Source organism: Helicoverpa armigera, chromosome 17 (assembly GCF_030705265.1).
Source record: "Helicoverpa armigera isolate CAAS_96S chromosome 17, ASM3070526v1, whole genome shotgun sequence".
Classification (NCBI taxonomy): Eukaryota; Metazoa; Arthropoda; class Insecta; order Lepidoptera; family Noctuidae; genus Helicoverpa; species Helicoverpa armigera.
Window position 1 is genome coordinate 1,434,088 of NC_087136.1, and position 25,494 is coordinate 1,459,581.

Below are 25,494 nucleotides of genomic sequence, written 5' to 3' on the forward strand. Positions count from 1 at the left end.
ATCCTTTGCTGCGCCTGCGACGCGTGCTCGACGGAGAATAGAATCTATAGTAATCGTGATTGCCGGAACATGGTCTCAATGCAGTGTACTGACCTTTTATGTAACTTGGAATGTCTGGGTGCTGGTGTTAAGAGTAGGGTTTCCTTTGTAGTTAAAGGTTGGTTAAGAAGCCAATCAGTAAGATTGGCCACTTGTATTGGTTTGCGATATAGAAGCTGAATCTGCTTCCTATAGGTAATCAATTCAGGTAATCATCCAGATTACCTTTGTGACTTCAGCTGTATAGTTAATAGAATACAATATATCTACCTACAACCTACTTGGCTTCCGTAGTGCAATATCTGAAAGTTCTAATTATAACTGGCCACGGACTTTCATGATTAAAAACTTCAGGATACGTATCCATAAAAAATGCTAAGTATGTGTATTCTTAAATATTATTGTACTACCCTGTGTTCTGATACAGCTAAGATTTCTAACATACTTGAGTATGTTTACTAAGCATTTACTTTTCCACGGGAAATTGATATGTGGACATACGATGGGAAAAAAACCAGTATCCGCCTAGGATTAAGCGTATTTACGACAAAACTATCGTTTAAAAATCTGAAGAGTTAGCTAAAAGCAAATGAGGAAAATTTGCTTCATGATTCATGATCTCTATGTAAACTTATCTTGCGGTTTGATTGTTATAATGCAAACAGAAGATGGGAGTTCAAAAATAAACTTATTGTTTATTTAAATCATCTGTAGGTATTATTAAAAAAAAAAATTTTTTTTAACTTTTCCACGCATTTACCCGTGCCCACGGTCCGTGCAATTCGGCTGAAACATAAGGTAAATAAAATGGTATCGTACCTATATACTCGTTTGTAGCATCGCATTTGTCCCCTTTAATTATAAGTTTATAACTATGTACCTATTCTTCAAAACATGGTTAAGTACCAAAAAACAATCGACTGGTGAATGTGTTACGTCGAGGTGTAATGTAGCTCACATGTAAATGCAGATTACGTAATTTGTATGCAAATGGTTTGTTTTTATTTCGTAAATAATATAATTAAGACGAAGCGTTAAAAAACTGGTCGGTTGCATTGCAACGCGATGTTTGAGAGCCAGTAGTCCGAATTGAGAAATAATTTATAAAAAGTGAAAGTATCTAAACTCGTCGGTTGCGCTATAAATAGATGGCAAACTAGTTCCGTTTCCCTTTTACCTTGATCTTGGGGGAAATTGTGTTTCTGGGTTGCTAATGTTATAGGCTCGTACTTATGCTATGGTGCTACAACTGTACGTCAAAAATAAAGTCAAGTATACTTAAATAAAACGGTAAAGAATGGGAATAAATTGGAAGCGTTTTTTTTTTATTGATAATGGTTCGTCAGGCCTTCTAATTCTAATTGAAGCTATAGGTATTAAGTAGTGTATCGTAAGGAAATTTAGAAGGAAACACAATTTCTGAGATTTGTAAAAAAACTTTATATAGTAAAAACTTAAAAGAATACAACCATATTGCTTTATGTAGATAAAGGCACTAAAATATACGGTACAGAATTATTTAATATCTATTAGGAATATAAATAGGGATATTATGTATGTAGAGAAAGGTCACAACACTTTGAGCAATTTATTATAGCTTATGTACCTATGTACTGTTAACTGACATAATTTACTTTAACTAGGAGGACAATACTCCAGTCTCAGTTTTTATAAAAATAATTTTAAAAATATTTACTTATTATCACAAATTAAATCTTGGCTTTGATTCAAATTCAATTTTAAAAACTTACGTCTTCAGGTAGATAATTTACCCACTTACGATGATTTATTTTACGAAACGCTTGTAAGCCACATACTTGTTAATGTGCATGGATATTGTTTTTCAATCACCTAAGTTTGTTGTCATCGTGCATTCACACTTTCAGTCATTCACCCAAATGAAACGCCTGCTCATTATGAGTTCCTAGTACGCACATAGGGAACAACTCGCGTTATTTCAGCAGGCACTATGAGATCTCTGTCTTTTACTTTTGCATCGTTTATAATTTACTTAATCTACAGCGTATCCTAAGTTTCTCATATCATTATCAAATTCTTTGTTCTTGTACTGCTTGATCTTCGTCAGCCATTTCTCCAACGACACTTCCTGGCGATGTCCTCCGTACCTCTTTGGCAGACATTCTGGGTCAATGCATCTGGAAGATATTGACAGGTTTTAATGCTACTGATACAGATAACTATCTCCAATGTCGCTAGGAGTTTAAATCAAAAACCCCTTCGCAGTTAACTTAGAGAACTCGCCATTTTTTTTCAGGTTTCACAATTTCAACAATAAAACGTCTTAGGTCCAGAAGGTTCATGCAGTCGTAAACTTAATTTGAACGATGTTTGGATCATAATCAGTTTTATCGTCAGTGTTATAGCTGAATGATTCTATAATTAAAAAATAAACTATCCTTAACATTTAATAAGGCTTACCTATTTGTGCTAGTTTAACTTGTGTGCCCATATGCTACTCAAAGGCGTAAGTTAGATCGTGTCAGTCTAACTTGCCGAGTGACACGTAACGAGGTAAAGGCCAATCTGATATGGAGTACATATTCTGTTAAGCATGCCTTTAGGACTTGATACTGCAGACTTAGACTGCACTTAGAGTAAGTGTACACGTCACAAGTATACCTACCTACATTTACGTATGATATGAACATTGAGTGTTGTTGGGTGGGATCAACTGACGATAATCATCGTTGCATACTACTTAGACTAATCCCTATTATGAAGAGGATTTTCTTTATTTGTTAGTTTTCTAAAGGTTCCGAAACTTCTGAATTGATTGCATACTTATATTATTTTATTACTTTATCAGGAAGATAGATACAGTGTTCCCTGATGACATAACCTATATTTTATCCGGGTATGGGAAGGAGGACAGCCGTGACGCGAAAGAAACGCGTGAAACCTACTCGAGAATTGAGTTATTTTTGTTAATAATTGAAAAATAAGTGTCAATAATATTAATAACTTTCAAAACTTTATCGATACTCACTTATGTAAAGAACTGAGATCATATCCGTGAAAGCGCACTCTTTTCCACAGGTCGTCCACGGGCGCCAGACGCTTGAAGAAGTGGAAGAGCGTCTCGAACACCCGGGAGCAGTTGATCACGTGCACTCCTCGCTGGTGCAGGGGGAATGCGAACTGAAATGTCACGAGATAGTTAGTTGTTATTTTATGCTGTTTCCGGTAAAAAATAAAATAGTTTTTCACGAGTTTGATTGGGAGATCATATAGGCCAAGGGACTTAAGTAAAATTGCACATCGTCACATATCCCATAGGTTATTTATAGGTTATCATCTCTTACAATTTATGCGACCCTGGTATCTGAAATCCAGGTATTAAGAAAGCATGAACTTACCCCCATAACATTCATGGCTTGTATAGCAATTGCTGGTGAGAAATGCCTCATATGCCTCATGGTGAGACCTTCGCAGTCCAGTAATGCAGTTCCACCCAACACCTGGAGTTTTGGCTGCATGATGCCAATCTCCAGAAGTAGTAGACAGCCGCGTACCAGGTCTTCTACTGGGTAATCATCTGGGTCCCATAAACCTGGAATTAGGTAAAACACATCGTACCTATGTATATTCTTCTCTAAGAGTAGATTCAGACCTAAAAGAAAAAAAAAATTGGGAGCTTTAGAAGTTTTGGTTTACTTTTTTTATCAAATTCTATTAATGTAAAAGACAGAGCATTCTTCAAACGCAAATGCATTTAAAGTAACTAAAGAGATCATAAAATAGTTATGGTCATTTAAGTAAGTAATTATTAATAACACACAATTATTATGAGATGTAACACAATTATAATTAAGATTATAATCTTGTTTTTTTATGGTATCATTAATTTAATACTACAATTATCTCGTGCAAAGCAAAGGGGTTATAACTTTTAAGTCGTTAAAAACAAATAATAGTTTAAATTGTTAAAAGTAAATTGGACTTGATTTATATGAAATAATGTTTGTATAGATCCATGTATTTGTTTGCCTAACCATTATGTTAATTGCTAATCTGATGGATAGCCATAATAGATGAGTGATGGTGAAAACTCGATACCGGGAGTCAGATAGTGGATATATAGAATATGTTAATTTCCTATTATAATAGGGAATGTTACGTGTAATAAGTAGGTGTAAAAATGTAAGTATCTGTTATACACATTATCATCATCTCCCGAGCGTTTTCCTCACTATTTTGGGTTCGGCTACCAGTTAAATAAAGTTAAGTATCTGTTAAACAGAATACATAGAGGTATATTATGAAATTGTTCATAGTAAGTAGTATTTCGTGGATAACTTACCTAGCCTACAAATAATAAGTCTGCCAACATCAGGTCTATCGAAGAGCACGCCTTCGAACACATGTCCTAGTTTAGTGAGGCCGAACCAGTCTATATCACGCCAGAGGTGCGGGTTCTGATCCCGGAAGTTGCTGTAGCGGACTAGCTGGAAATAAAGTAGGTATGTCTTATTCTATTGAATCTCTCTAAGTTATTTGGTGGATGTAGAAAAGTATTTATTAAGTGTAATAATTTAATGCCTCCCTTGTTTTGATTTTAATAGGGTAAGCTACAGGTTTAATGACCTGACAAGCCTTAGTTTCAAAGTTTTTTCAAATCCGCCCGACGGCTTCTGACGTGAAAATATAACAACGATGGTTTCTGGGTTGTATTGGGGGACGCTTTCTTTACGTCTCCCAAGCACGGAGGTGTCGCCAAGCCAACCTTACCATTTAACATATTTCTTGCGTAGAATAAACCTGCCTTTCGCTTATTTTACACAGTTATCTAATTCTGACCAACCAAATATATTGGTATAGCCATTAATGCATGTTCTACTCGCCTTACTTATATAATTATTGAAATAAATCCCTACTTACAAGTCTATGCGCCCGCGCAGGCACTGACCGGCGCGCCCTCAGGAACCGCAGCAGAAACGCGTCGTCCATACGGTGTGGGTGACACTCGCCTCGCTCTGAAATTATAATATTAATCTTCTTACAATACAAAATTATACACTTCTAATTTATATATACAGAAATCACTTGTTAACTCTTATGTATAGAAACTATATACGATATAGGTTATGATGTAAATTTTATATCAACATGTAAGGGTGGGCAAAATTGCTACAAAGATTTGAGTAGGAGTCATTCAAAGTTGTGTCTCCATTTCAAGGACCGAACGTCAAACTTTACAAAAATATTTTTTACATCATAGTATAACTGATTATTATCTAAATGTTTTACATTTTGGTCTACTTAATTAATACCTATTTCCGATGTAGGTATTTTAACTCCCCACAGGCTCGATAGATGGCGTTGTACAATCTGAGCTCGTTTCTGAATCGCGCTATGGTTTCGTTACATCGTGACGGATATAAGCTCGGGCGACCCGAACATTGCTAACTCTGGTTTCCCTTCAAAACGCATAAATCTTTCGCCTTTTACTAAAGATTTCCGTGGAGGGGAACACTCAAATGAGTCTATAATATTTTTTGAATACTCCGCTTCGGCGGAGTAAGAATTCCAATAAAATATTTACTTTTATAATTAGTTAATAGTTAGCTAAAATTAGCATGTTTTACTAATTTTTGATAGTACTAAGCATGCGTGATTGCATTATTGCTTATTTATGTAAAGAAACATTTTTTTTATTGTTATACTACGAAGAAATAGTGGATTTTTAATTATTTGTTAAATTACAGTTTGCAAAAGAGCTAAAGCCGATATCTAAATTAAAATCGAGTAGGTAGGTAATAAATATTTTACGAAGCATAGCAAATTGGATCCAATTAAATTATTGGATTAAAATAATATTACATAGCCGAAGTTACGTTAATTGCTAATGTTATAATAGAATTACTCATGTCTATCATAGTAGACGCCAATTAAATTAGGTTTAAAACGTATGCTGAGAGCCGTTTGTTTACTTGTTGCAATCATGTTAATTAAATGTATATTTTGTTAACATGACAATAATTACTGTGATTTTTAGAATTTTAAACTGATGATTTAGGCGAGCTTACTAACTACTTAGTATGGCAAATAAAGTTTTTAAGATTGATTGCAGTTAATGTATTTGCGTTGTGTGATATTTTTCTAAATATAAGGGTTAATTTACCTTTAAAATCCCGAAACGAGTTAGGCAAGTGAACGTTAAAAATCACACTTTCGAAGGTTGTTACGTTGAAATGTAAACATTAGTTTATTGTTCTACCAATTTCGTAGTTAAGTACTGTTATTCCCCGGTTAAACTTGCCTATGTAAGATGATTGCCTTATACATAACTGATTGGTATAAAGTTTAATATGTTTACATCTCTTTACCAGATTTGTCGCCCTAGTACTTGTCGCCTTTTATGAGCATGGTTTCCGTAAACACCACGTTTAGTAGTATTGCTTACATAAACTATTACGCGAACTAGGAAATGTGAAAAACGTATTACGTTGCGAGAAAGATAATCATAGTCATTAATCATATACTTACTATCTAAAGATTGTTAGACATGCTCTACGGCAGTGTTTCCCAAAGTGGGCGATAACGCCCCCTTGTGGGCGCTGCAGGTCTCAAGGGGGGCGGTAAGAGACCCAGAAAGAAAATAGGGGCGTTGTGTAGAGGCCTGGGGGGTGATTTGTAATTTTATTTAGCTAGCAGGCCTCTTAGACAACGACTTGTGAACATCAACTAATATGAATTACAAGATTGCTCAGACTCGGTTCTATATTTCTCTCCACGTAGTTCATATATCTGTCCTATTTTACTGAATATAGAAAAAATAAAAATCATGTCTATGTCAATCGGCCGCTCCGTTTCGTAATTAAAGTAGACACAAACAAACAAATAAAAAGGCAACAGACACACTTTCGAATTTTGATAGTTATTAGTACTCGTAGATATCTATCATGTTTTAACAAGTTTTTGTTAAATCGGCTGGTTCAAGTTGTACGACCAGGATGGCACGGGCAGAAGAGACAAGTCACTGAGGGTGCCATTCTAATCTGCAAAGCCTAGGTTCACTTCATTATTCAAATTTTAAACAAAACTACAACAGTGCATGCGCAAACAAGGCATGACGTCGAGGCGGCACTGGAGGGGTGCCAGTCCGGCTGTCACCCCTCTCTTTCTCGTTTATTTATGTTTTTTCCCGGTTTACTTAAATTAATTCCTCAAAGTTATAAAGAAAAAAACAGTTTTTTCAACATTTCTGGTTTATTCTGCGCCCTTTGAGTCAGTCAAAAAATTTTGCTCTCGCTGCACTCGCGCCTTTCACTTAACATTGACTATTTTCTAATTTCTTTAGGTATCATTACGTCCCAAAAATCAAAAAATTTGCGCTCGCGGCTTCTTCTCTTTGCAGTGTTTTTTTTTTTCACACTTGTTGAGGTACTTTTGTGCCCCAAAACTAAACAATTTGCGCGGTTTTTTTTAACTTGTTTTGGTACTTTACTCTTCCAAAACTCAAAAATTTCGCGCTCGCTGCGCTCGCGGCTTTTTCACTTGTGACTGGTTTTTATAAAACATGTTTGGGTTCTATTACGTCCCAAAACTCAAAAATTACGGGCTCGCTTCGCTAGCGCTTCAAAAGTTTGCAGTGATCTGTCTCCGGTTTCTTTATTTTAAACCAGGCAAAAAGCACCATGAATGACCATATTGCACCATATTTTGTCGCTTTTTGGGGGGTGCTCAATGGGTAGTCCGCCCCGGGTGCCACCCGATGCTACGCCGCCACTGTAAGAGTCAACTTGAGACCTAAGCGCCGCGGTATGTTACCTACCTGCCCTCAGGTTTAAGTTGCGGGTTATAGTAAAAGTTTCGTTTAGAACTCTCCGTTAATAAACATATATAGGTCACAATAATTAATTAATTTAATTTGAAGTTATAGTGGTCTTTAAATAGGTGAAAAAATGGGGGGCGCTAAAAAAATATTTATTCTCAAAGTGGGCAGTAGACAAAATAAGTTTGGGAACCACTGCTCTACGGTAATCTTTAAAAATATTGCACAAAGCTAAGTGTAGGCTATTGCTAACTACCCAAGTACTTATGCAAAATTGGTTCTAGTTTTTTTTTTAGTTCAACCAAGATGATTTCTTACCGTATATCATATTTCTAAGTTCAACAATATTCCTCATTCTGGTCGCGGGGTCTTCGCCACATAGGATCCACGCCTCTTTTTCTGACTCCGGGTCGTCATGACGATCCATCTCTGCTTTGAATGCTATCTCCTGAAATGTCCATGTGTCTATGTCGCCCTGGTAACAAAAAAATAAAGATGTGTTGTAGGTAAAAAAATATTTTAACAGCTTTTACGAGACCGCCTATGGCCACTTTTCACTGACAATATGTCAACATTTTTTTTCTGATAACTTTGAATTTAGACGTGAAAAATAGAGTGATTTAAAGAAAACTGTCTTTTATTTTATAGTTGAACTTGGGCCAAAGTAGATTCTGATAGATATTAAAATTATGAATAAACAATATTTAGGTTAATTAATTAGCTAACAATACCAATTAATTTGAATATCATTTATAATTCTATGCCCCAGAGTTCAATATAATAGAAAGCCACTTAATTGTCTATTCCCCGAGGCAGATTCTAACAATAAATATTAAAATTATCTATAACCATTCGGTGTTTGCACTGCGTAAGTGGGACCATGTGTATGATTAATTGCTATGTAACTTATGATCTCCTAGTCATTGACTCTAGTACTAAACTATCTTTGGTTTAAGTTAACCTAATACGATTAACCGCTGATCCGCAGTTTTAAACATGATTAAGTTTTCTCTTCCATTGAACTCGATTTTCATTAGGTATTTTAAAATGCGTGTTTGTTATTAGGTACATAACAATAAGAATTATTTAGATATCATAAGTGCACGGACACAGACGCGGTATGCTTCTGATAACCCCTGTTGATAAGGACGTCAAACAATTAGTTAAAAAGGGGGCAGTTTTCATTAAATGCTTTTAACTGTCAAATGCATAATACGACGAATACGCGATACAAACGATCTTTGAATACAATATTTGGCGAATATTCATACCTGAGCCACCTAAAATAAGAAGCTAAAAAATAACAGGTTTTAGTAGATTTTTAAAGATACTAACTGAGAAAAAATATGGTAAAAAGATGTCGATCAGCAACTTGAAAGCAATCATTATTAGCTAGACTAGATATACGGAGAAACTTGTGGAGACTACTACTTTGTAGCTACTTAGAAAACAATAGAAAGACGCTTATGTCGAGTGTGAGAAGTTTCACTATCATTTGCTTAGCTTGATGCACACTGTATAGATACTAACTTTATAGAAAGAAAGCTTACAAAAAGGCAGTAGTGCAATAAGTGTCTGACAGATACATATATCAACAAAATCTGGTGACTAAACTTACATCCCAAAAATCACAAGTAATGTTATTGTCGTATAAAATAAATAAGTTAATTAGCGCCCTTGAAAAAAAATCTGATTTAAACATTTAATTGTCATAAATTCAACTCCAGTGTGGCACCACGCTACGTCCACTTAGAGACCACATAAAAAAACTTAACACCATGACAGTTACGCTTATTTTTCACAAATACACGCAATTAACGTAGTAATAAAAGATTGTTTGTTTAACGGTTAATTTCACTAACATTTACATTCATTACCTGTTCGTCAGCCGTTAGTTAAATATTTTTTGAACATGCAAAATAAAAATGAACTGAAATTATAACTGAACGTAGTTAGACTAAATTCGTAGTGTTGTGGATACCATCTCATTAAGCCACCTTTAATAGGTTACAAATTATGAATAGGGCAACCCAAAATACTAACAAATAAAACTATAAAGATAATCTAAGCTCATTTTACTTCCAAAACATTTGTTTTTTGTTGCTTTTCAATGTCGACCAATTTTTACAAAAAAAGAAATAGCATATTTCTATGCAAATACCTATAAACTGCACGATAAATCTAATCGTTACTTAAATTATCAAATTGCTAAAAAATGCGAACATACTTTAGTAACATAAGGCAAATGCAACATATGCTAGTAACTGCAACGGACAAACGCATTCGTGCCGACTGCCAAGCGATGCGCGAAATCACAGCAGCAACACGGATGCTTAATTATAGAGATTTTCACTTAATTCTAGTTGTTTGTTTAATGTGATAATTTACCCTTTATATATATATATGTATGTTATTTAGTAAGCAATGTTTAGTTTTTCTCATAGTTATAATATTTTAAACATGTTGTCTTAATGTCACGCTGGTCTAATCGCTACAAACCGGCCTGCCCGCACGTGAGGTTAAGTCCAAGTTTATGGTCATTTCATATAGTTAATTGTTATCATTTTCACGTGGAACCTGCGCATTAGCAGAGTTGTTGAGAATAAGCAATTTATTAAAGTTCTCGCTACTTAAAAATCCCATAAATGAAAGAATATTACACCTTTAACTAGTCCTTATACTCCATTTTCAAATTTCACTTTGGCTAAATAAAAGACAAACGAAATGACTCTTTGCTTCCAATCTATTTGCAGGCACACGTAGGCGATGTTAATTCACGAACAGCCTTGTAAAGGGACTCGGTAGTTCGGTAGGCAGGCGGAGCAGCGTGTCAAGGCGATCTGTTCGGATTTGGCAGGGTTACGCCGAACTAGGCTCCAATTACTTACGACCTGAAGTACTAGAATGTTCAAGTTATCTGTAGATCTAGTAAACCCTGTCTGATCTAGTGCAAAAGGTATGTAAAGCCAATATTTTGTACAAGGGATAAACTTGTTCAAAACAATGTCAACGTGAATACGTTCGACGTTTGATGAGCTTCCAATATACAGAGTAAGCTTCCTACTGTATTTTACGATACCTCTGAGAAAGTAGCGCTAATCTTCACACATGAATGGAGATAAAGAAAGTATAATGCTTATTGTTTACATTAATATTCTCATAAAGTATCTGTACTGCAGAAACTAATTAACACTTAGATTCAAATAATGACCACCTACAGATATCTAGATGTAAGTATAATAAAGTTGGTTGAAAAAAAAACGGAGTATAAATTTTTTGCGTCAAAATTCCTTAAACATTATTAAATTCCTACGGAAGCTTCGTTTTATAATGACATGTCTGCGTACACGCATTTCGAGACAGTACTTAGAAAGTAATTTAACAATTTAACGTGTAAGTACAATAATTAACCTCACGACATTGTAGTTGACTACCAATTGTTGTTAACGACTTTTGAATAACGGGATAACAGTTTTTGAAGTAACAGTAATCAAAAGATCCAGGAAGTACAAAATGAAGGGCTAATGTCACTGAAGAAAGTAATATTTTTAATGGACTTCTCTCATCCTCCGAGCCTTTTCCCAAACTATGTTGAGGTCGGCTTCCAGTCTAACCGGATTCAGCTGAGTACCAGCGCTTTACAAGAAGCGACTGCCTATCTGACCTCCTCAACCCAGTTACCTGGGCAACCCGATACCCCTTGGTTAGACTGGTGTCAGACTTACTGGCTTCTTCTTCGTAACGACTGCCAAGGATGTTCAATGACAGCCGGGACCTACAGGTTAACGTGCCATCCGAAACACAGTCATTGGTGTCTAAGATATACGTAGAAAGTGCATACAAACTTAGAAAAGTTGCATTGGTACTTGCCTGACCTGGAATCGAACCCAGGTCCTATATTTTTCCTTTTTCTCTTTACGCAATAATTGTGACTAACAAACCCAGTAAGATCCATGAATATAAGTTTTACAAAATAACAATAGATGCCAACTAAGTAGGTAACTGCCGATCTCCGCCTGATTAAGTTAATTAATCTCACGATCTTCTATACTACGTAACTGCAATCAGTAGAAAAATCTGACCATCCAAACCAACAATAAAATATGTACTTACTGTGAAAGATAATAAGTAATTTGGCGCAATGTATTATGTAGGCAAATCCATTGATACAGGCCCAATACAAACCATTAGTGCGATTAGGTAATAAAGGGGAACATTTTGGGTACTTATAGGTAAGCGATTGCTATGTGTAATTGCTTTTTACGGGAAATGGCTGAACAGTGTCATACTATATTTAGAATAGTTTTGGAGCAACATACATCCAATGAGAGTTAGACCAAGAGAAATATTATGTTAGCTAAGAAATGTATGGATGGATTACTCCTGAAACAAAAAGCTCTCACTAAGGTTGTCATGATATTTTATTAGGTTTAAACAAGTAATTAATTTAGTAGTTAATTTTATTATAATTTATCTTAATTTATTTTCGTTATTTAAACGTTTTTAATATGACCTTACACACGCACTATACCATTCCAGCCGTGTTTTTAGATGAATTCGGAATAAAAAACGCTAAGCTATGTACCTACATATAATGTCGGTTAGTCAAAAATATGAGGATTCAATGTCTTGTCTTTTGTTGAAATATCTTTACATATTTTTGACATCCTTTGTGTTTCTGCTCTAAAGGATTTGCGCCTACAATCAACAGATTGTTAGTTATTGTTGTACCATCAAAACTGTTTGTCATGATAACTACTTACTTACTGCCAGCTTTTGTTTTTAGAGCTACTAAACCAACCTAGTATGAATTTTCTGCTGAATCATAGTGAAATTGCACATATCTCATATTAAATGCATCATAATAGGAACATTATGAGGGCGATTTTCCTATTATTTCCTATTAAAAAAAAGAATCGTATGCTCATAATATCAAGAGAATAATTTTATCACGTACTTTCAGGTCATCTTGGGTTCACTCAATTATATGGTAATGACGGTAATCCTTGTTGTAATAATTATTATATTATTTTATTCACATTTTTTATATCTTCTTCCATTACAAGACCCTGAATGTCATTAATTTATTATTTCATAAGAGATTTCCTTTTGGCTCCCAGCCCGCGATTTGTTGTAGGACAGACTTTCTGACCAGGATTTTCTGACCAACATTTTGTAGGATGTGTGCCTGGCACTTTATTATTTTCCTAAAAAAAATCGGTCTGCTTTTCTCTGATTTAATTAATTTAATAAAAGTTAGAGGCCTAATTAAAATTCTATATCTTAAACACTGTAATAAGAAGAAGTAGGTACTAGGCAAACATAACACCGGTAGATATGCACAAGCAGGGCGCTAAATATCACGTTACATGCATGATTCATTGCGGTTCAAGAGTTACTGCGGAGCTACTCGGCTATGCATCAAACATGACATAATTAATTCTTGACCACGTGTAACAGCTGGATACTGAACTACTTTTGGGATCTGTCATACCCTAGTAGGTATTAGTAAGTTTTTCTGGAAGACTGATATCGGAAGTTTCATTTTCTCTGTAAAGGTCAATTCGCTACTTATTTTTTAACCTATTTTAGCCCATTTAGCGAAGAAGGAAACACAATTGATGTTCATAATTCAGCAACTTAAAAAGCAGAACCTAACAGATAAATTACTAGCTTCTTAATTAAAATTAGATACACTTACCTACAATAAAGCAATAAGAAGTTGTTAAAGCTTTCTATAGATGTCTAGAAAAAGCTACATAGAAAGGTGTGAAACAATACATAGATGTCAATGTGTTTTTATGATTTCTTGAAGCAGCATAGACTATTCTTACCTACTTAATGATTAATGCCTTTTGAAAAATAAAATGAATGTCTGTTTTTTTTTGGGTATTACGTATTTACATCGAGAAAATTTGATCGAAAATGGCATGTTTAATTAAAGAGGCCTACTCAATATTTTTTATAATTTAAGTTAGCACATATGTACCAATAAAAGCTAGACTGATTTCACACACCGTTATGTGGTAATAATTGCAATTACATTCCGGGAACTAAGTAATTAACGATAGGCGTAATAATCTTATTTATGTCTTATCAATTGGTTCGTTAGGTACATACATATAGTATAGGTAAATATTGCAATGCCTATAACTTATCTAGCTTTTAGCAAGGGCAGGCCACTCTAAATTGTGCTTAGATCATAAACAGAAATATGGCCTTGAACTGTTTATTTTGGACGTGAAATCAGTTCAATCCGTTTACCGTTTACCCAAAACCGATTTGGTCTTTTTCGTAAAATACAGATTTAGCTCTGTTATCGTTTAGATTAGTAGTACCTACTTAAAGCTTCACTAATCAAGATAACCAAAATGACATGTGTTCTTAAAATTTACGTACGCACTACTTATTCAATAACCTTTTGTCATGTAGTACGGTACTGTCCGGACAAGCCATTAGAAAACAAAATGAGTTAGACAATAGAATTCGTGGTTTCCTCACATTTACAAAGTGCTTTGAGTTTTTCAAAATTGCGTGCAAAACATTTCAACACCAAATGTTTAGAAATGCATTAGAAAATGTTGCAAAAGCAAAATATCTTTGTAATGCTAAGCTATTTAGAAAACAATATGGCTTAGCAAGAAAGTTAACGCGCATATATGGGATATAAGTAGTTTCTATTTTACTTTGTTCTAGCAAAATTAGGTCTGCAGGTTAGCTAGATAATAAGCTTTGGTCTCTAGCCCTTTCGTTAAGGTACTAGTTATCTCCTTTCAAATCTAAGCTCCTGGTAATAGAATTAAATGGATTTTTAATTAGAGTACTATTTTTTAATCAAAATTTTAGGTAATTTTCTTTTAATCTGTTATAATTTAAAATTATATTCCCTATTCTGAAATTTTTAGGGAATATAATTTTAATTTAAAATTATATTCCCTAAAATTATATTATATATTATATTATATATATAAAATTATATTATATTATATATTTAAAATTATATTCCCTATTCTGAAATTTTTTTTTTTTTTTTTAGTGAAGAGCTCGTGGCTAAGTCAAAGCCGCGCGGATCGATCGATCATAAGGTTAAGCAACGCTTGGCGCGGTCGGTCCGTGGATGGGTGACCATCTTGTCATAATGAGTTCTTCCGTGTTTCGGATGGCACGATAAACTGTAGGTCCCGGCTGCCATTTAAACATCTTTGGTAGTCGTTACGGGTAGTCAGAAGCCAGAAAGTCTGACAACCAGTCTTACCAAGGGGTATTGGGTTGCCCAGGTAACTGGGTTGAGGAGGTCAGATAGGCAGTCGCTCCTTGTAAAGCCCTGGTACTCAGCTGCATCCGGTTTGACTGGAAGCCGACCCCAACATAGTTGGGAAAAGGCTAGGCAGATGATGATGATTCTGAAATTTTTAATAACCAAGTGACCTGATATCGAATATTTGATTGATTACAACTTGCCATCAAATAATAAGTTTTTAATAGCTTGATTTTTGCAAATTCTAAGCTCATCAGATCAGTTAAAGGTCTAAGAAAAAAGGGTTTCTTATTATCGTATCGATCTCGTGGAAATTAAGAATGAAATAAATCCGACCACATTTTTAAGGACCTTTGATACCATTAGATATAACGAACAATATAATTATCAAAATTGTGTGTGCGCATCCACAGCTCTAATTAGCAGAACTCATTAAACTGTCATTATCACATATTATCTATTGAACAAATTCATAACTAACGAACTATAAAAGTAATTAAAATTATTTAATAGCATACCATTTCGGCATCCAAATAATTTTCACTTCACAAATAAATCCACATTATTTCACAGCACTGCACAGAATTTAATGTTTAATTGATGATTTATTTAATCGATCAAAGGATTTTTAGGTTGGTGCGTGCGCCCGCGCCGGCTATAGATGCGAAATGTTTCGAGGCAGCGGATAAAGGTGGATAACACACGCGCCGCTTGACGTAAACATAGGCAAGACTATTGTAAAAGAGAACAATAAATCATTGTCTGTAATGTTATAAGGACTTAGCTGTAGCTAGCGATTTCTTTAATGTGCTGAAAAACGTGTATTAGCAGTACCTGGAACTCGGAAAAGCCTGAAATGAGAAAAGTAAGAAAATGGCGGTGTTTATTTTTGAAAATATCGTAGGCCCAAAGATTTGCGTGCATAGGTACTTAGTTAGTGACATTCAATATGAATTAATTATGTTATAATATAAAACATGTATGTTTATAATGTGTGTTTATGTATATCAGGTTGATTAATAAATTAATTGAAAAACGGAGTTCTCTCGTGTGAACTGTGGCGTATGATTTTTGATAATTATTTCTTTCATTATAATTGAAATTGATATTTTGTATAATAATATAAAATGAGTTACCCTTTATTTCGCAATTACCTTGTGTAGGGACTTTTTAATTACGTTTTACGAGAAAGTAAAACATTATAGTAGGCTTACTATAGTTACTATGAAGTCGAGCCAAGTATTCAGCCAGTTCTTTTTCTATAAAGGCAGTAAGAAGGTAAGTACATACGTAGGTCTTGCTTGCATCAGTTTGTGCCTAATAGCAATCGAGAGTCGAGAGCTGATGATTTTTTTTGTATAAGAGCCGTGATCTTAATGACGTTTGTCATCAACGCGAACGGTGCGAAGTGTTTGTGTGTTTAGCAAAATTATTAAGTTTTTTTAGGAATACAATCTTTTATGAATACTTGTAGGTTATCATTATTTTGATTGGACTTGATATTTCATAATAGAAATGGGATAACGTTGTAAGTGGAAATGATACATTTTCGTGCAAATTGACAATTTGACAGTGAGATGGAATCCTGATAAGGATAATTTGTACGAAATCATATAACCTACATTCCGAGATGATGTAAAGGGAATTTCAGTTCCTACTTATAGAAAACTCTGTTAACTCTAGATCTCATTTTGGATTTCAGAAACACCTCTCACTTTGTCATGTTCACCATTGCGTGAGTACTTAGATCTTTTTTTTGTAGATTACGCGATCGAAATAGATGTCATTGAACCAGAAATAAGCGAGAATATTGCATAATTTTGATACCAATGCCTTTCTTATTTTCTATGTCATCTTAAAATGATCAAATAAATGCCGTATTGAAATCTAAACGTTAGATAAAGTTGTAAAAGGTTTAGTTCAGGCACCGTGCTCGGTCACCCGTGCGGTTACAAAACGCAACGATTCGTCGGTTTCCTATTGTAATTGCAGTTACGTCGTAAATGGCAATGCACCGCCAGTTTTAGATACCAGGAACGCAGAAGTGAATGGGAATGAATAGAACTGTAGACAATATGAATTATGTTAACAAGGTCGGATCAACTGCAAACGAAAAATGATGACTCATGAATGACTCATTGTAATCTGATAGCTTGTTTTAGGGATTTAAGTAAAATGCTTGCGTTAGGTTGTGCATTTGTTTTTATACATTTTATCTCTTTGCCATTGTTAAAACTAGCTCTTTCCCGAGACATTCAATGTGTGCTTCCTGAAGGAAAATAGTACTTAATTCTATTAATCTATCCACATTTAATATCACGTACCACGTGTGTAAAAATATAGTAGGTAATTATTTACTTGTACATTACATAAGCTGTCGCATTAATTAATATCTAACTTTTGATTCTAGTGCTGTTTTTTTTCTAATTGGTTAATGCCACCTCAATTGCTTTTTCGACTTCCTCAATGTTTAATTCATGTCGGTTACTAGGAGAGCAGAGACATTTATTGCTCAATTCCTTACTGTAGGCTATAACGTGAGTAAATCCAATCTAGTAATAGACCGTAGAGTAGTTACTGCGTTACTACAGTCGTTAACTGCATAACGGTTTACTTACAGAAAAAGTTGCAAGTGATAAAAATGATAGTACATTGTAAACTATACTTACCTACAGAGAAATCCTTTTTAGCTTTTTCACAATCTTAGGCTGCAGTTGGGAATAAATATAACCCCTCACCTACTTATGGTATCCTAGTTGTTTTAAGAAGGTGGGAAATTGAACTGAGTACCTATCGCTGCTGTAAAAAAGAAAAGTACTTATGTAGATTCTGACGACTGCGTTGTCTTCTATCGTTATATGAAGAAAATTTTCTGGTCCAGAAAATATACAGCTTTCAGGGAAATGAGTTTTATGAAATCCAAAACTGTTAAAAAGTTGATTTTAGATATTGAAACCCACGGCGGAATCTATGAGACACCGCAAGAGCTTATTAAATGTAATTCTACTGATTACAACAGTAAGTTGTAGACATTTCCATTATTGTAAAAGTTAAGCGGATTATAATGGCAACATAAACATTAATTACGCTCATCACCATCACAAGGTTCCTTTTCGTTTTGCTTATTCATTAGAAAAAAAAACTTTCTTGCCTTGCCCTTATGACCTTCAATAAACGATATTACGCTTTTCTAGAAGGTTAAATCTATATAGGGTATTCTTTGAATAGCGCCGTAAAATTCAAAAATTCATATGGAAGGCAAAATTATTCGCAGCGAAGAAGTTTTCGTCGTCAAAAAACCATAAACAAATGCTACTTGACACACCATACTGCATGTTAGTTTAACACTTTCTAGAAGCTTCCAATGCTTTCACATGTCGAGAGTCAGTAAAGTACCCACGTGTGTGGTGCATGGCCCTGACCGTGGGTGGTTTACCTACTTTGTGCATCTAGCAACATCTGCCATATAACAGGTTTCGTTCAACTTTTACGTTTATCTTGCATTTGGTGCTGAAGAAACCCACATTTCTTTTTTCTCTTTGTTAGCAAATGCATCAAAAGAGTAGTTAAAGTTGAGATTAGTTAAATAACATATTTGAATTGAATAAATAGTTTAAAAATTTACTAGTTACTAGGGTTACTAGGGACGTTTAAGTTTATCTTGTAGGTAAACTACATAACTTTATGATCAACGAAGCGCTTATAAATAACACAAGAAATAAAAAACCTCTATTAACACTACAGAGATCAAGGGGGTTAACAATAGAAAAAGACGCATTAAACCGGTTAAACCATGGGTAACTTGTTTACAAGCTGCACCTGAAATTAAAATCTTTGCAAAGACTTTTATGCTACTCTGAACATAATTTATTCTTCAGGCGCTTTAAAAGGCAGATCTGTTACAAAAATAATATCCCATAGAATGTTACGTCTCATTCCATAAGGCACTTGTCTCACCGGCAACGATTAACGAGTAACGAGTAGAGCTAGAACTAGAAACGAGTTAGCGAGACGCGGGGAGCGAGTGCGTAGTTCCCATATTTGTGTAGCTCGGCTACAAGCGAGTGCGCGAGTGAGGCGGGCGATTACTCGCATCACTCGCTCGCTAGATACGCACTGTAGAGAAATGACCACTGATTGCTCTCTCGGCGTGAGTTCTAAACGCTTGGCGAGTGTCGCCGAGCAAGTGTTATCTTCCATAGCTTTTGTCGCTCAGCGACATACTAGTGAAGCGAGTGCTCGCCGGCAGTGTGAACAGTCAGCGATCAACTATTTGTATATGCATCTCTTTTATTCACACGGAAAGTATATCTATTGTACGTTTCTTGAGCGAGAAAATAGCCGATAGTTAGTCGTTTTTTCGTCTTTGGTGGGACAACTGCCTAAGGGGGGATCATACCAACACATACCAATATTTTGGAGCAAAACATTATTATTAAAAATATCATGTTTCATTCTTTTGTTATTTTCCGTTCTTCGATTGATCCGATTTGATTTTCCATCTGATTCAAGTTTCTTAAGCTGAAATCCTTTTAAAATATGCTAAATACCTAATGCACTTATTGCTAATGGAATATCCATAGGCACTTAGGTATCTTTGTGGATACTTACCCATTAAATAACTTTGATCTAGTTACAATCAAAGTTCATTCCAACATTATTATGCAAAACAGAATAGTAGGCGACTTGCGTCAGTTATAATAATAATATTAAAAGGACAATCATGTTTAATATTACTTCGTAGAACTAATTAAAATCTAATTTAGGGCCTTCAGGTTTGGCGTACCTACACCGCAGTGAGGTATAATATTGTAGAAAGTAAATTTATTGAGGTATTTTAATATTTTGGATCTTCTTTTTTGCACGAAGAGCTGCCTACATGTAATTATCTCACCAAAAAAATTATAACGTTAACGAATTAGTTTCTACTATGGAACTCTAACGTCATTGCTAACGGCCATTCAGATTTTTTTCCTATTCGCAACTGCCTTAGCAATTCTTTGTAGCATTACTACTTATAGTACATTGCAAACGCTTTTCCAGTAGGTAAAGATATTCACACTTAAGCGTACCTACTTATTTTGGTTCAAAGTATAATTAGGACTTACACGTACAAATATAAGTTTCTATAATGTTGAATTGATATGAAGTAAAACAACTTTGATTAAGGCACATGAACTTGTTTTTATCAATAGCGAATAGAAACATAACGCTTTAACCGATAAATAATAACTGAAACCTATCTAGGTAATTAACCTTACCTATTATAAATAAATTAAACGAGCCAGTTTACCTTAATCAGCTCGATTGCAACTGTTTAGCATGAGTAAGCAATTTTTCTGCTGACTCATTATAATATTACTGGAGGCAAAATAATATTTAGTTGAATTCAATTACAATGCTTGTGTCTGATTAGTTAATTAAGCATAATTATTTAATAGACTTTGTTATAGAAGATACTTAATGAGATTAGGTTTCATAGTTATATCTATACTAAACTAAACAGACTTGCCACACATTTAATACATGGCCATGGTGGTCCAGAAAAATGCTCTGGCGGTATCCGTGCCCTCGACAATAGGTAAATGAAGGCAACACCGGCTGGTTTTTAGGAGGTGAGCGAACCCGTCCACATTCCCCATGTGGAGGATAGTTCATGATAGTTTTCACCCTGTTAAGAGATAATCGTTTGGTAAATGCTACTGTGTGGTGATATACTGCTACCAATCACTCACTAGAGCCTCGTCGGTTTTTAGCAGGGTTACTACGGACAGGTGAAGTTGGCTATTGGGGCTGGACAATGTTGCTATCCCCACCACACATACAATTTTACAGTATACAGGATGAACGATAGATATAATTTGGTATGGAAATAGAAACACCCTTGCATATAAATAAACCGTAAAGAGCGAAGCCACGGGAATGACATGTTTATGATGAGATTTTTTACTTACCCTATAAGGTAAATGGGTAAATGAGTTTAAATTGAAGGTGTTATTTACAATTAACCGGAGGTCTTGCAGGTGAGCTTGCCTCACATGAGCTCTCGAAGCGTGTGCACAATTTGATGCACGTGACTCAAATAAGGATAATTGACGCTAAGTATAAAGAAAATATTGAAATAAACGTGATGCTCATACAAGACGATATATTATAATTTTTACAGCTAGTTATGAGAGATAGGAAATTAGACGTTAATACATTTTTGGTTATAATAAATAGTATTTGCTATATGAACGGAAGTATATGAATGTATATCTGTCTGTCGCACTTTCACGCCAAAAGTACTGAAAGTATTAAAATGTTAGGTAGACAGTATGACGGTCTAGAGTGGTGAAATCTATTCCAAGTCTTTATACCTAGTTGTGGGGAGTGTTTCTGAAGGAACGTGGATGGAACCCATTGAAACGGTTAGTTCTGCCTATTTCCAGATTTGAACTTAATGCCGTTATAATAGCTCTCTTATATGTATAAAGTCATAAGTTTGTAACGAAAACAAGCAGTTATGAATGTAAATTAATCGCCAATGTTTTCCCCAAATAATCTAGTGTGTAAATTCCCACTATGCGTAACTTTGTTGTGATTGAAATTCCAAATATTGACTTAATTTTAGGATTCTAACATGTTATTCAGAACTTGCGGTTGAAACTCGTTCGGGAATTAATTAATTCAACACTGTGTGTATCTTGGAAACTTTGGAAATTCTTGGTAGGTGCTGGAAATGCCAAAACTGACGGCGACCTTTTGGTTATTGTATGAATACTTAATTATTTAATTATTCTAAGTACGTACCTATACATACCTAATTGTAAGTTGTAAACCATTTAATTTAAAGCTTTACATCAAAGTCTTTTAACCATCTGATCAGTAGGATAAGAATTTGATATGCATAGAATATCATCATCATCGTCTGCATAGCCTTTTCCCAACTATGTTGAGGTCAGCTTAAAAATAGATATTAAATATGAAATATATTCATAAAATGCGAGATGCGCGAAGAAATGCATACCCAGACTTGTAAAACTAGTTGAAACTAGATAACATATAACTCATAATTAATAAAAAAACTAATTTTAGCGCTAGAAATTCTAAAAATAAAACACAAACTGCATTTATTTGGTCAACGACTTCAAACAACTTTCAATTTCAAGCATCGTGGCACGTGTAGGTACATACACCTACTTTCTTGGAGTCATCAATTGTACTCCTCGGAACTGCTGATCGCCTGGTAGCTACAGGAAGGTGCAATCACCTGGTGATTTCGGAAATGAGTTATCATTTGTTTTTCCTCTTTCAGCTATTTGTAACTTTAGACCCTACTTAGTCCCTGTTCATTTATAAAAACTACTTAAGCTCTTATTTGTTTTTCGGCATACATTCTTCTCGTCTCAATCGATCCTAAGGTTGTCTGGAAGAGATCACTGTTAGCGATATGACCGCCCATTATGTCACCTTCATTAATCAGTTCCAAGATCAAAAATGTACGATTGCTGAACCTAATAAAGTAAATCTATCTATCTATATTTCTAAAACATAACCTTAAACAACTCCAAATGTAAGCGGACGTCCCATAACTGCTTAATTTTTAACTGCAGTCTGTCCGATTTCACTAACAAAGATCGAAGAAAATGATTTATCATCACAGCAATTTGTGACATTCAAGGTTAATGAAGAATTCAGATTTATAAATATATCTGACAATAACAAAAAAAGCAAAAATGCAAGCTGAGATAACTTTCATACTTTCAAATATTCTTAAGATTTTTACAGCTCACTCTTTCGTTAACGAGTGTGTATATTTTATCATTTTTGTGTGAAGTACTACAATATGACATTTTGTCAAAAAAATATTGCAATTCAGTGCATTTTTTTTTCATTATGGTATTGTTTTAATGTCTGGGAAAAGATGGCAAGATATTGGTGTGAAAAAATATAAAAGATAATCTTTTATAATTAATAATTATATTTTATCCGTATTGTTCACACAGAAAAGTATAACTTTGGAAACAATGACAGTGCAAAATTATTAAGTGCTAAATCTTATCTACCAGAAAGTGTATTGTTGCTATGAAATTCAGCACAGAAATTCAGAAAATCTCTTAGACATCATTGGCTGATTAAAAGGTGAAGGAAAACATTTCGAGGAAACCTTAACTATAAAGTCTAAAATCACCAACTCTCTGTGTGAGAGGAGGCCTATGCCCAGCAGTGGGAGTGGGATAAATGATAATGAATCAGAAAATTAACTAAGGTTGACGAAAATGTATTGTACCTACTCGTACAATCATTGGAAATGTTTTGCCATTTTTATTAATGAAAAAAATGGAAAAAACGTATTGGTTGGGGTAACAGGTTAATAAACCCAAAAACACCAAAAAAGGGAGTTTATGGTAATTAAAAAGTTTTTGCATCTTGGTACTTCAAGATCACGTTTATGTTTCACGTGTCTTCTAGTTACCTACCAATGTTTTTATGACTTAGCATAATAAGCTTCAGGTAACCAAAAAAAACGATGTTTTTGTACAAATACGATTATGTTACAAGTTATCAATTATTTTAACTTTTATTAAAGTGGCTTTAATGGCTATTAGACTGGTTATGATCTAGTGTAATTATTGAACCATTTACAGGTGCATAACGATTTGAATGAGACCAGGTTAGGTAGAAGGTTGTTAGTCTAACTACATAGTTTACTAAGTCTTATAAATTCTAGTTCAATAATGCGTTAATTTGTAGTAATTAGAAGCTATTTTACAAAAACTTGTTGCATTTAACATTACCTAATGATTAGGTACGTATTTTATTCCCTAAAAGTACCTATCGATTTTGGTAGTTGTTTAATTTAAAGCCCTTTCTGTTACAGCCGCTCAAGGACTCTTTCGAACAGTCGAGCAAGGCAAGAGAACATAGCATATGGCTGGTGATATGTTGTCAGACAGAGGAGCATTGAAGAAGAAGACATGTTGTGCTGACTAAAAATAGACTATGGATCATAAACATATTTTTAACCAAAGGGTTGCATAAGAGCAAAAGTTAAAGAGCTGAAATAATAAACTAGCATACTAGCTGTATGCAAAACAGAGTTTTCATAACATATTTATATTGTATGGGTAAAACACTGGTATTCAACTGCATCCTATCAGACCGAAATCGAATGCCAACGTAGTTTGTAAAAGGCTACAATGATGATGACGATATGTCTACTTTGTTTCATAATAAAATACACAAAACCTACTCATGTACCTACAATAAACTTACAAGTTAAAGCGACTAGTTATCCCAGAACATGTAAGTAAGTAAATACGTTAGAGTGAGGTAACTGCGGGTATGACCCGAGATCAGGTTCATGATGCGAGCGCCGGCCACCAGAGTTATAGACTTGTACCAGAGTATCATGATTAGAAAGGAGTTCAAATTCAACTGTCTCACTTTAGACATAAAAACTGCATGGGTAAAACACTGGTAATCAGCTGCATCCTATCAAACTGGAAGCTGACCCCACGAAAGGCTACAAGGAAGATGATGATATGACATACTTTGCGCCATAATAAAGTACACAAGACGTACTGATGACCATACAATAACTTTAAGTTAAAGTTAAGTTAAAGCGACTATTTATCCTAGAACATGTAACAGTAAGTAAATACGTTAGAGTGCGGTAACTGCGGGTATGACCCGAGATCAGGTTCATGATGCGAGTCAAGGCGAGCGCCGGCCTCGAGACGAGCGCCATTAATGTGTTGCACAAGTGTATCTCTATTCGAGTGATAAATAGGCACATAAAAATAATTGAAAATATATGTTTTTCTTAGTTATCAGAATAACTATGTAATTAATTTACTTTGAAGGAGTTTAAAAATCATATATTGTTGAGAATCTTGAGAATTAGTTTTGTACTTCATGAAATAAATATGTTATTAGGTTTGATAAAGGACTTTAATGTTTTCTACTGAGTTTTGCATAAAAAATGTGTTTCAGGAGGGTAGGTATTATTATTGCAGTATTGTAAGCTAAGTATATTATTATTTTTCCTTTCAGCCCGGATTCACGAGATACAGACACATAGATATTTTTTTAACAAAAACTTAAGCTCAGTTATTAAAGATGTGGCATTACCGTCTAATTACTAGCAAGATAAACATCGACTCACTCAGCAATTAGTAAGTATTACGACCAAGGTGGATTACTTTTCAAACGAATTCAAATTATACCGCTAATTTTGAAAATTAACCGGCTTTCCTACCATGAACACGATAGCATTCGAGAAACAGTAAGTATATTATTACATAAAAATTAAATAAAGGATTCCAATGAATTGAAAACCTCATATTTTTGGGAATTCGTAGTAGCATCAGTCAATCTTAGTTCTCCGAAATTAAATAAAGTAAGATGAATCATTCAT

The 25,494-nt window shown here is 34.5% G+C and overlaps 1 protein-coding gene and 1 non-coding gene across 2 annotated transcripts; one reads left to right on the plus strand and one right to left on the minus strand.

Annotated features, from left to right (window-relative positions):
- Positions 1-1,474: 1,474 nt before the first annotated feature.
- Positions 1,475-15,759, minus strand: LOC110376911 (alpha-tocopherol transfer protein-like). The gene is made up of 7 exons (XM_064038918.1): positions 15,611-15,759; positions 8,153-8,309; positions 4,939-5,033; positions 4,361-4,505; positions 3,417-3,610; positions 3,047-3,198; positions 1,475-2,195 (listed from the first exon to the last, which is right to left on the minus strand). Exons 1-7 carry the CDS (start codon positions 15,611-15,613, stop codon positions 2,051-2,053), a joined length of 891 nt encoding a protein of 296 aa, XP_063894988.1. The 5' UTR covers positions 15,614-15,759; the 3' UTR covers positions 1,475-2,050.
- On the plus strand, positions 5,464-5,580 carry LOC126055899 (U5 spliceosomal RNA). Its single transcript, XR_007511709.2, has one exon. It is a non-coding gene; the product is annotated as a U5 spliceosomal RNA (small nuclear RNA).
- Positions 15,760-25,494: the final 9,735 nt, after the last annotated feature.

What these genes read in the sequence shown, in the direction of transcription:
- LOC110376911 (XM_064038918.1), bottom strand. An exon ending in ACTTAGAAATATGATATACG is followed by an intron (nt 5,034 to 8,152) that starts GTAAGAAATCAT and finishes TTATAATTTCAG; the next exon opens with AGCGAGGCGAGTGTCACCCA. An exon ending in ACTTATTATTTGTAGGCTAG is followed by an intron (nt 3,611 to 4,360) that starts GTAAGTTATCCA and finishes ACCTAATTCCAG; the next exon opens with GTTTATGGGACCCAGATGAT.